The sequence below is a fragment of the Squalius cephalus genome, assembly GCF_949319135.1.
Source record: "Squalius cephalus genome assembly, chromosome: 16".
NCBI classification, from domain to species: domain Eukaryota; kingdom Metazoa; phylum Chordata; class Actinopteri; order Cypriniformes; family Leuciscidae; genus Squalius; species Squalius cephalus.
In genome coordinates this window covers 27,954,065-27,966,966 of record NC_137137.1, presented here as the reverse complement: position 1 = coordinate 27,966,966, position 12,902 = coordinate 27,954,065, and the positions used below count along the sequence as shown (strand labels likewise).

Here is a 12,902-nt window from a genome sequence, read left to right as displayed (position 1 = left end):
TTGTCATAACATCATAAATAAATTAAATAAAATTTCTGTTAACAAAGTGTTTGTTAGTTTGTTTGTTTTCTAAAATGTATAGCAGTGCTCTACTTAAAAAGCTTTTGAGGATAAAGAATTTGTGGATAAAATAGGATATTATAGAGGTGCATGGAAAGTTCAAACAAAAGTGTGTGTGTGTGTGTGTGTGTGTGTGTGTGTGTGTGTGTGTGTGTGTGTGTTGACCTATATTATGAGGACCAAAGTCCTTATATTGTGGTGGATATTCAGACTTCAGGCCACACCCCCTATGTGTAAGTGAGAGAGAGAGAGAGAGAGAGAGAGAGAGAGAGAGAGAGAGAGAGAGAGAGAGAGAGAGAGAGAGAGAGAGAGAGAGAGAGAGAGAGAGGAGGAGCAGTGAGGAGCAGTGAGACTCAGATTTCTGTGATAATCATTGTGGAAAAGTGAATAGAAGAAAGGCTGTCTGAACTTACATAACTTGTTGTTTGAGGTTGAGTGTAAAGTGCAGAGTCCAAGAAAGAGGATAAGGACTGCATTATTACACCACGTAATATAATTTAACACGGAAGAGCTGCATGAAACATTTGAGGAGAGCAGAAGAGAGGAGCAAACAAAAAGGATCAAGAGATTTACAGGAACAACACTTTTTCAACATAATGGAAATCCCAGACTTGTCCTCAGTGAGTAAATACATTTCTTGAATTTATTTTAGGAAATAACTGAAGAAATACCTTACCTGATGTATAAATCAAAAGCTGTTTCATTCACTCTTGGGTTTGAAAATTTGGGAATGAGGTTGAGAAATGAGAAATCATTGACAACATATGATTTGGAAATAAAGGACATAACATGATTGCAGTTTAAAGGCACTAGTGTACTTTCAGTAGTGTATACTTTAAATGGTGTAGTCTCATTTATCAACTTTATCATATTGATATTTCTGCCATTAATCAACATTAGAAATATAATTATGAAATAATTATGAAATATAATTTTATTTATAAAAATTATGGGTACAATAAGTGTACATAATCATAATTATGTGCTAATTACTTGAACTAATACTTCAACATGAACTTATAAGTAGTGAATGCATAAGCTAATCAAGAATGAGTAAAGGGCTAGAAGGGGAAGGGGGAAATATTGTGGGAGTGGGTTAAGAACGTTCCTTCCTTTTCTCCTTTTTCTTGTTACATAGTGGATTTGCTGTATATTTGTTATGAATGCCAATAAATAAAGTATTAAAAAAAAGAATGAATAAGCTAACCTCAACTACGTCTGAGTCGTATGGATTCATGCGTGTATAAAGGCAACCTTCATTATGCATTAATTAACATTTAGGGGTAAAGTAAATCAAATAGGCTCTATATAATAATCAACAACAAGTACTCTGACTTTGAATAAAATGTAAAAAATTTTAATTATGGAATTATAATAATTATTGAATATCACGTGAATAATATTGTCCTAAGTTTAATGTTTGCCATCTGCAGCTTTATGACCTACACTGGATTGGATGATTAATGATTATTTTATCTAATCAAAATTAGAAAAACAAACACAATTTGAAAAAATAACTCACTCCCTACCTCTGTGCCTCTACACAGAAAACTGTCAAGAAAATATGTATCATGTATAATGCCAATGTATCATGTCAACTAAAAGTGACACATTTTAAAAATAAGAGACATTAAACCTTTCATGCACTTACATTCCAGCCCCTGATTATTCAAAACTGTAATAATCACCATCACAACACAATCACACCAAAACAATCCAAATAAATCACGTTTACATTTATAGATGCATATATCCGCTTCAAGAAGGAGATGGGCCTGTTCAAGTATGTATTCTTGGTCTTGAGTGTCACTTGTCATGTTAACCCTCTTTTATCTTGTATGGTGTGAATAATCCTTCCCATAATCCATGAATACAAGAATACAAATCATTTAGTAAGCGCTTCCTAATCATTAATATCCATAGATGCTCTGGATATAGGACGATTACTAGAAATTAAGAGTGTATAGAGACCATCTTCATCCAAACTTTGTCTGCCAAGAATACAACTCAAAATCTTACTTACTGATCTTATAAATCTATCCCATATTCCTCCAAAGTGCGAACCATGCAGAATCCCTTTCTGAAGCAGAAATGTGTTGAAATCTGATTGTGGTTCCAATTTCTCATTGCATCCTGTTGTTCACTCTTACCCCTTTTCCACCAAAAAAAGAACTGGTTCGGAACTGGTACTGGTTCAAAGTTGGTTCAACTTTCGAACCTTCTCAGAACCTGTTTGTTTTTCCACTGACTAGAGAGCCCAGCGAACGACGTCGTTAAGTCACTGTACACGTTGCCATACGTCTTAGCTTTCCCAGAAACGCTTGCGCCAACTTCAAACATAACAATTACAATGGCGGACTATATCGTCTTTCTGCAAAGGTTTCTCCTGGCTTTGCGATGCTATATTGGGGTCAGAAGAAGACGTTTAGAACACATTTGTTCTGCTCGTCTGGATTACTATAGACGGAGGTTATGTTCGAGAAGAAGTTCGACAATAACCCCACCCCCAGCCCCCGACGTAAGCATGACGTGGTAAAAGAACGGTTCTAGTCCAGCAAAGAGTTGGTGCCGCTTTGGAACCAATTTTCCTGGCCAAGAACCAAGAACCACTGTACACGTTGCCATACGTCTTAGCTTTCCCAGAAACGCTTGCGCCAACTTCAAACATAACAATTACAATGGCGGACTATATCGTCTTTCTGCAAAGGTTTCTCCTGGCTTTGCGATGCTATATTGGGGTCAGAAGAAGACGTTTAGAACACATTCTGCTCGTCTGGATTACTATAGACGGAGGTTATGTTCGAGAAGAAGTTCGACAATAACCCCACCCCCAGCCCCCGACGTAAGCATGACGTGGTAAAAGAACGGTTCTAGTCCAGCAAAGAGTTGGTGCCGCTTTGGAACCAATTTTCCTGGCCAAGAACCAGTTCTTTGGCTGTAGAAACACAAAGAACTGGTTCGCGAGTAGGCACCGGCTCCGAACCGGCACCAGCACTGCCTTGGTGGAAAAGGGGTAACAGAGCCTCAACAAAGTCAGTTCCATTACCTGAACGAATCTCATATATTTTTCTTAGACGTGTGATAAAGCGGCTTAATGCACGAATTAATGAGAGAAGCTGATATTTCAAGGTGAACACCCCTAATCGTCAAACGTGAAGATTACTCCATAATGTTTAATAACGCTTATTCCCAGCTTTATCTCAAAGGGACCAAAGCAATCCACTCCCACATGTGTGAACGGTGGTCAGGAGTAACTCTGTCTTGTGGCAAATCTGCCATCTGCTAATGACCTGTAGTTCTACGGAGACACTACACTCTTTGTCAAAATGTCCACCAACTCTGATGACATCTGAGTGGAATACTGGGTTGAGTCTATAGAGGGGACTACTCTGTACTTATTCTTTTCATAAACTAGCCATATTTTTGGGAGGCAAAAAATAATGATTTCCAATTTAGCCTTTGTCATTTCCTCCAAAGACAACTAATTTGAAGGCACACTGGATCTGAACTTGCATTTTCTTGTTAACGTCATCTCTTGTTGTGACTTATTCATATCAGAACAGTCAGATCAGTTTTTTCTTTCCTTGCTGAGGTCAGTTAGAATCTTTCTCAGTCGAATGATCCAAGCTACATTGCATCCAAGAGGAGTAGTGATTAACAAACCATCAAACTCTTGATGAACTTGTAGGCTACTGTATTTACCAGAATACTCCCTTTTATCTCTGGGTCACAAGGATACTCCAATATCATCCATTGGCCATTCCTCTTGTGGTCAAACAAGAAATGAAGAACTACACTGTAAAAAAAATTCGGAATTTTAACAGTAGAAAACTGTAAAAAAGCACCTGAAAAAAATGTTAATTCCTTAACGGTATGTACCCTTACTATATACAGTGAAAAACTGTAATAGCTCTCACGGGACATTTCATGTAATTTTACATTAATATACTATTAAATATAGGGATTTTGGAAGTACACTGTAAAAAAAATACTTACCGTTGCATTTACCGTACCTTACCGTAAAAAATACGGTAGCAAATGTTTACTAATTTTACAAAGTTTTACATCATCGAACTAAAAATTACGATGAAAAACTGCCAGCTGGTTGCCAGTACTTTACCGTAAAAAATACGGTATAAATATTTATGTTTTACGGCAGTGATCTAAATATTACGGAAAAAAACTGGCAGCTGTGGTTGCCAGTACTTTACCGTAAAAAATACGGTAGAATTTTTTTTGCTTTAACGGCACTGAACTAAAGTTTACGGTAAAAAACTAGCAGCTTGCAAGTGCTTTACCGTAAAAAATACGGTAGTAATATTTTAGTTTTATGGCATTGAACATTGAACTGAACTTTTATATAAAAAATAAAAACCTGCCAGCTGTGGTTTCCTGTAATCTAATTATTGAGAATTACTAGAGGTTTAGACGTTGATGTTTTATTGAAAATAATAAAGTTTGAAGTTACCATTATGGAGATGAGTGTTTGCTTTAGTTGGGCTCTTGACCCTTGGCTTTTTAACTTTTGATTTACTCTGACTGCCTTAACTGTGTGGTTATATAACACAAATGTTATGGCATGAAAATCAGAGAGAAAATGTGACCAGGTGATGATGGCAGGTTAATGATGAGATAATCGTCATATTGTGGCCTGATTCACTGATCTCATAAAGAGTCTTATCTCTCACTTTATAAGCAAAGTTATAATATTAATTATAATATTAAAAATAAATATTTCATATTATTGAGTATAATATCTCTGTAGGCCAGCAGCGAGCAACAGATAATCTGAAGAACTTTAAAAATACATGGTGTAGAATGAACTACTGCTTGATTTAACCAACACAGACATCAAGAATCAGCGTATGAATCTCAACAACGGTGACAATCAACAAAATAATCAGATAAAACTCTGAACATCACAAAACAAGCTACTAAAAAGCTGCAACAAAAACAACTTCAAAAATTAAAGCAGATATAATAATAAAAGAAAATACTAAGGCAATTCAGCATAATGTATTCCTGCTGCAATGCATGCTGGGAGATACTGATGAGTTTTGATTGGAGGCTCCATCAAGTGCACTGCACTTTTATCATCACCATTGTTGAGATTCATACGCTGATTCTTGATGTCTGTGTGTGTCTGAAAGATACAGCAATTCAGACCGTTACTGTACATAATGTTTTAAAAATTATTCGGTAACACTTTACGGTAAGGGTACATGAATTATCATGAATTCATGTATAAATTCATGCATGAAATATGCATTAATTCATGCATTAATATCTCATGAATCATCAGGAACTAACACGAGTTCAACGTTTTTCATTCATGACTTCATGGATGAACAACACCTTAATTAAAACATTAACTAAGATGAGTACATCATCATGAATTATGATTTATTACGCATGATCATGATGTTTTCTTTGTTCACACAAAAAAATTGGTCTTTACCACCCACTGTGGATAAAGCTATGGTTATGGTACATGAATCATCATGAATTCATGCATAAAAAAGTATTAATTCATGCATGCAAGACTACTCTTCGAATTATTAAAGGAATGTACAAAAATCCACATTATCTAATGCATGCATACAGGCTAGAACAGTATATCAATTAATGTGAGAACTTTTTTTCTGAATTATGATCTGAGTTATCCAGCATGTTCATGTCTTCTTCATAGCCTGCAGGTAAATGGACAGACCCCAAAATTGGCCAATCACAGCACATAACATACGAATTCTGTTGGCGTTCAAATACTAGTCATCATTAACTAAGCATTATTTATCAATGATTTCATCATGTGTGTGGCCCCTCAACTAAAGTGGTGACTTGGTGCTTTGAAACACTGATGAACAATGTGTTTTCATTATGATCTGAGTTATCCAGCATGTTCATGTCTTCTTCATAGCCTGCAGGTAAATGGACAGACCCCCAAATTGGCCAATCACAGCACATAACATACGAATTCTGTTGGTGTTCAAATACTAGTCATCATTAACTAAGCATTATTTATCAATGATTTCATCATGTGTGTGGCCCCTCAACTAAAGTGGTGACTTGGTGCTTTGAAACACTGATGAACAATGTGTTTTCATTATGATCTGAGTTATCCAGCATGTTCATGTCTTCTTCATAGCCTGCAGGTAAATGGACAGACCCCCAAATTGGCCAATCACAGCACATAACATACGAATTATGTTGGCATTCAAATACAGTAGTCATCATTAACTAAGCATTATTTATCAATGACTTCATCATGTGTGTGGCCCCTCAACTAAAGTGGTGACTTGGTGCTTTGAAACACTGATGAACAATGTGGCATAACTGTGAAATGACATGAATATGAGCATGAAAGTTCAAGCCTTTGCAAACAATGTACTGTGGACACAAATGGACTTTGATCTTAACTTGCAACGTGATCTCATGAGAATACATGTGTATTTTTACGTAAAGTGTAGTTCTACCATACGTACATTTATTTATGTTTTATACACACAGAAACGTATAATACTGAAAGTGGACAGCACAAAAACGTAATTTATTTACTTATAAACAACGTATACAAACAACGACGTACAAATTTAGGCGTATTCCTATTTAACTTATGCATATTAAAATCGTGGCATTAATATTTTGACACATAATACACTAAAACACAACATAAATTCACAAAAGAAATCAATTTTATTAGCTTAATGTGATCCAAATCTTTAGAATCCATACGTTGTTTGCAAGAAACAGATCCAAATGCAGCCCTTTATCCAGTGATCTTCATCTCCATTTCTCGGCAGAGACCGTCAACGTCAAATCCCGGCATCCCGCGCTCGTGGTGAATTCAAATTCAAAAATTGCGCCCGAAGCGTTACGACATGTTTTACGGCAGTGATATCAAACGCTCATTGGCTCTCGCATGCTTCGTCACAGATTGCGACATGCCGTGTTTGTTGTGTACTACATTTGAAATGGAGAAGCGCGCGCGCGCGCCTTCACAGAGCGAACAGCGAACCGAAACCGGATTAACATTTTCATGGATTAATAACTTAAATTCTGCTCTGTAACGTTACCTCATACATAACTATTATATACTGCCAGAGAGGACTGCGACACATCGTCATGTGAACGACTTTTGGTACCGGTTTTGACATTTTCTCAATAAATAAATGATTGTGATTGTCTGTCTGTTGTTTTAATTTATAATTGTAGTTACGTAGTTTTAAGAAATGGTTAGGTTTAGGGGTAGGGGTAGGATTAGTGGCTCAAACTATCTTTTAATGCTACATTGTTAATAAAGCTGCCATTTCCCTACACATATCTGTCCATTACGTTTTATCCTTTTAATATTATCTATAAAATGGGTATGTTTAGGTGTGGAGTTAGGGTTAAGGGATCGTACATTTATAATCTATTAAATGGTAAAAGGGAAATTATACAGATATATTTATGATATGAAATATTCGTAAATAGTTTAACGTACGTTTTTTAGCTGTAAAATCGTAATAATGTTATGTAACTTTACTGCTTTATTCTGAAACCAAACGGTATAAACCAGTTAAATCAACAGCTGAAAGAGCTGAGAAGGAATTCAGTATACACCATCAACTTTATTTTAAGTGCCTGTATATCTGAAAACTCTTTACAAAACCATAAAGCTGTTACAATTTCATGATATGGAGGAGTCACATCAGTTGCTTTATACGTTAAAAGGTGACTCTTTACCCAAATAGAGATCAAGCTGTTTGTGAAACTTTTTTTTTAAACAGCTTTATGGTTTTTAACTGGTTTATACCGTTTAAGAATAAAGCAGTACAGTTAAGATCAAAGTCCATTTGTCCGCAGTACATTGTTTGCAAAGACTTGAACTTTCATGTTCATATTCATGTAATTTCACAGTTATGCCACATTGTTCATCAGTGTTTCAAAGCACCAAGTCACCACTTTAGTTGAGGGGCCACACACATGATGAAGTCATTGATAAATAATGCTTAGTTAATGATGACTACTGTATTTGAATGCCAACATAATTCGTATGTTATGTGCTGTGATTGGCCAATTTGGGGGTCTGTCCATTTACCTGCAGGCTATGAAGAAGACATGAACATGCTGGATAACTCAGATCATAATGAAAACACATTGTTCATCAGTGTTTCAAAGCACCAAGTCACCACTTTAGTTGAGGGGCCACACACATGATGAAATCATTGATAAATAATGCTTAGTTAATGATGACTAGTATTTGAACGCCAACAGAATTCGTATGTTATGTGCTGTGATTGGCCAATTTTGGGGTCTGTCCATTTACCTGCAGGCTATGAAGAAGACATGAACATGCTGGATAACTCAGATCATAATTCAGAAAAAAAGTTCTCACAGTAATTGATATACTGTTCTAGCCTGTATGCATGCATTAGATAATGTGGATTTTTGTACATTCCTTTAATAATTCGAAGAGTAGTCTTGCATGCATGAATTAATACTTTTTTATGCATGAATTCATGATGATTCATGTACCATAACCATAGCTTTATCCACAATGGGTGGTAAAGACCAATTTTTTGTGTGAACAAAGAAAACATCATGATCATGCGTAATAAATCATAATTCATGATGATGTACTCATCTTAGTTAATGTTTTAATTAAGGTGTTGTTCATCCATGAAGTCATGAATGAAAAACGTTGAACTCGTGTTAGTTCCTGATGATTCATGAGATATTAATGCATGAATTAATGCATATTTCATGCATGAATTTATACATGAATTCATGATAATTCATGTACCCTTACCGTAAAGTGTTACCAATTATTCTGATTAACACAGCAATGATGGATCACATGCTGTAGAATCATAAGGCTACTACAATCAATAATGTAAAATTAGTAACACATATAATCAAAGATAAGACTCTACAAGAGCTCAGTGAATCAAACATGGTGATTGCCATCACTGATACACAACCACCATCACATGACTAATTTTCTCTCTGATTTCCTAGCCATAATCAACATGTCTTATAAACACAGAGTTACAGCAGGCAGAGAAAAACTAATGTCAGAAAGTCAAGGGTCAAGAGCCCAACTAAAGCAGTCACTGATCTCCATCATGGTGACTTCAAATGAAACAATAAATCATCAACATCTAAACCTCTGTTAATTCTCAAACAGAACTGTAGACGTCTGACAGAAATAAAGTCAGTCTGGTCAGTAATAAGTGAAGCTGGTAATGCTGTTTGTGGAGTTGTTTAATCCTCCTCTGCTGAGATCTTCACAGATTTAATGTTTTTCATCTTCAGTTGATTTCATCTAAGGCTGTGGCTGAAGTCAGTTGTAGTTCTTGTGTTTCTGCTCGTCTCTTTTTTCTGTTCTTGTTGTTTCTCTAAATGGACATTCCCAGAATTCCCTGTGTGACACTTCACATTTGATGCTATTTCATTTAAATAATTATGTTTCTTCTTGGTTTTTGTTATCAGTTTAATACATTTGGGGTTTATATTAATGTTTATGGCATTATTTGGAGTCATGTGTGTGTCACCATGATGGTGTTTTGTGTTTGTGTGTATGACACTGTGCACCTTCTAAATATTAACATGTGCCTCAGTTTGTGGAAAACTAATGGTATACTTAAATCATCGTGATTTTTCTTTTTTACCACTTGTGTTATTATGATGGTTATCAGTCTATTACAAAGATATAAAGCAGACTTTAATACTTTAGTGAAATTTAATGCTAACATTTATCGGTTTATGTAATATAATGGTTGTCCCGTGAAAACTAAAAGGTTCCTACTGTATTTTTTATGGTAAAGTACTGGGAACCACAGCTGATGTTTTTTTTACCACACATTTAAATCCTGCTGAAGGTTTTTTTTTTTTTTTCAAAGTAAGGTTGCTACCATATTTTTTACGGTAAAATACTGCCAACCAAGCTGCCGGTTTTTTACCGTAAATTTCACAGTTTTTTTTTTAACAGTGTAGAAATCCATTTTAGGCTTTTCAAAAATGAATCCACCTTTAAACCTCTGGATGCTAAATCAGCTGATTTAATAGATGAATTTGCATTCCTCCATTGTGTGACTTCAGACACCTATAAAATTTCAGCAACTCCTTTTGCCACAAAGCATTTGAATCTTGAAGTCTCATTCTGATTGTATTAAAGCACTGAGGTGCTGTCGGTCCAATAAAACAGAATCTTGAAAGTGTGTCTTTAGTTCCTTCTTCCACAACCTGTCCATATGACTAGCAAGTGTGGCAGCTGTGAGCTCTGGATAAGGAAAGTAATAGATCTTAATGTGTCACTTTACTCATCAGAAGAAAGGAATGTGCTAGTTGTTAATCATTATGCAGAAGTAAATAGGATATGATTTTGGGCTAAATTCCGAGCTCAGAGCCCTCCCCTCGGACAGCACGCCAAATACACTTATTTTACTCTACATAATTTTTTATTAAATTTTTTTTTTCAAAGATTTTTTGGGGGTGTTTTTGCCTTTTTATTATTCTAGGATTGTTTGTGATTTGGTCTTAGTGACTTAGGAGTCCTGTTGACTACCCTTAACTGTTCACAGATTTAGGAGCTGGGTTTAGTGCTAAAATGCTTTGTGAAAAACTTTTAGGACAACAGTTTAGGAGTCTAAAATTAGGACTGACACACCCATTATTTCTAAGAGTTTCTCCTAAATCAGCAAGTTAGGAGCTACTTTTAGCCCAGGGTTTCTCAAACTCGGTCCTGGAGGGCCAGTGTCCTGCACAGTTTAGCTCCAACCCTGATCAAACACACCTGAGCAAGCTAATCAATGTCTTCAGGATCACTAGAAACTCACAGCTAGGTGTGTTTGATCAGGGTTGGAGCTAAACTGTGCAGGACAGTGGCCCTCCAGCACCGAGTTTGAGAAACCCTGTTTTAGCCTTAAAGGGACTATGTGTAGGAATTTCTCCCATCTAGTGGTGAAATTGTATTTTGCATTCAAACGAATAATGCTCTCCAGCACCTCACTTTTTCAAATGCGCGTTGCATCTATGGTAGCCCTTATGTAACAAAAAGCTATGACAGGATGTATTATAATAGCACTTCGAGTTTCTCTTCGGGTGAACAGGTTTGTTATTTAAAACAAACTGAAACTTGAAACAACGAAAAAAAGAATGTTACAGTATCAATTACTGACTGTGAAAAATATTAACTATGGTAATTAGTAGTAATGCCTTCTTTAATCGTTATATTTTTTGAAGTACGTGCATTGTTAGATATCATCATCATCAGAGCCTTCTCTAACGTTACTTTACTCAATAGCTGCTATTCATCAAAGAGCCTGTTTAACTTTTACCTATAAATGTTCTACTGTCTATATAATAAAGCACACAACCAAGCAATGAAAAAAAAAGCTTGTAATTAAGACCGTAACATTGACTTACCTGTCGAGAAGAAAGCAGGCAACTTCAGCATCTCTTTTGAAAGCTTTCTCCTGCATTAGCCGACATTAAAGGTGCCCTAGAATGTGAAATTGAATTTATCTTGGTATAGTTAAATAACAAGAGTTCAGTACATGGACATGACATACAGTGAGTCTCAAACACCATAGTTTTCTCTTTCTTATTTAAATCTCGTTTTTGAAAAACACCCCTGAAAAACAGGCGAATCTCCACATAACACCGACTGTGACGCAACAGTTGGGATCATTAATATGTACGCCTCCAAAAATTTGCATATGCCAGCCCATGTTCAATGCCAGGCGGAACTGCACAGCCGAATCATCAGAAGTTCTGCAGGTGAAGAAACAAGCAGGAGGAGGATCATAGGGAAAATGGCAGATCTATCTATAATCTATCTATAATCGGATACCGCTACAGTTTAATTCGAAGTTGTTAGTTACTCTGTCCATTTCACCACGGACTGTTTTTCTAACCTGGAACAATATCAAGCAGCCAGGCTTCTCTCGGCGTCTCAAACGGACGAAGGGGGCAATTTCAACTAACGTTATATTCCCGCAAGCGGTAAGTAGTGATTTTATTAACGATAATTTACACAGTGTTTTCTAGATCCAGCGCGATATTGTTTTTTCCTCGAGAGACATCGTGGCTTGCAAACGAGCGAACGATGGCAGTTGCTCAGTGTTTGGATGTACAAATGAACACAAAAATATTTTTTTAGCTCCTTCATCCGAGCCTCTGAAGAACCAGTGGGTTATGTGAATTTCTGATGTGTAATTGTTCAAGTTCAGACAGATAATCTTTCTCTCAAAGTCGTTCAACACTGTTTATGCATCAGTAAATCGCGTTGCAGTGATAAGATCTTCATTCACGCTATCAACAGGCTGTCATCTGCTCAATGCTCATCACTGCAACCTTTTATGTGATGGGAATAGATCTAAATACTTAAAAAACTTCTCATGATTCGTTAATCCCGATAGCTGTAATAGTAAAAACGTATAAAAGCTGTAATAGTAAAAGTTTTCCAGATAGCTCTACATGTAATGCCAGATATTTCATATGCAAGCATGTCAGCCAATCACAGCAGAGGGCAACAACACTGAAGTCTCACAGCAGACACGCCCCCTCAAACAGAGTGTTCAAACCAGGGAATGAAATCAGGCTAGGAAATATGCCTTTTATTTCTAAATTATAACAAATTTTGATCTAAAAAACATACTAACATTATAAGGGCACCCCAGGAAACATTATAAAATAATAAAATAATCCATTCTACGGCACCTTTAACCCTTGTTTTTGTAATCTCCGGTCACGTTTCCTTTTACGGTCTATTTTAGACTTTTTCGACGACGAGGACTCCTTATCCTGTGACTCAGCATATGTATGAATGAACGGTGTATAAATAACCGTGCAGTGCA

The 12,902-nt window shown here is 36.2% G+C and overlaps 1 protein-coding gene across 2 annotated transcripts in view; it reads left to right on the top strand.

Moving 5' to 3' along the window:
- Window positions 1-327: 327 nt before the first annotated feature.
- The window catches only part of LOC307174054 (cytosolic sulfotransferase 3), a 39,004-nt gene continuing 26,429 nt past the window's right edge, over window positions 328-12,902 (top strand). Inside the window, exon 1 of one of the 2 annotated variants that reach the window (XM_079897713.1) lies at window positions 328-680. In XM_079897713.1, the coding sequence (XP_079753839.1) occupies window positions 576-680 (105 nt within the window). In that variant the 5' untranslated portion in view covers window positions 328-575. The remainder of the gene's footprint in view (window positions 681-12,902) is intronic. The other variant, XM_079897714.1, reaches the window with a different exon arrangement.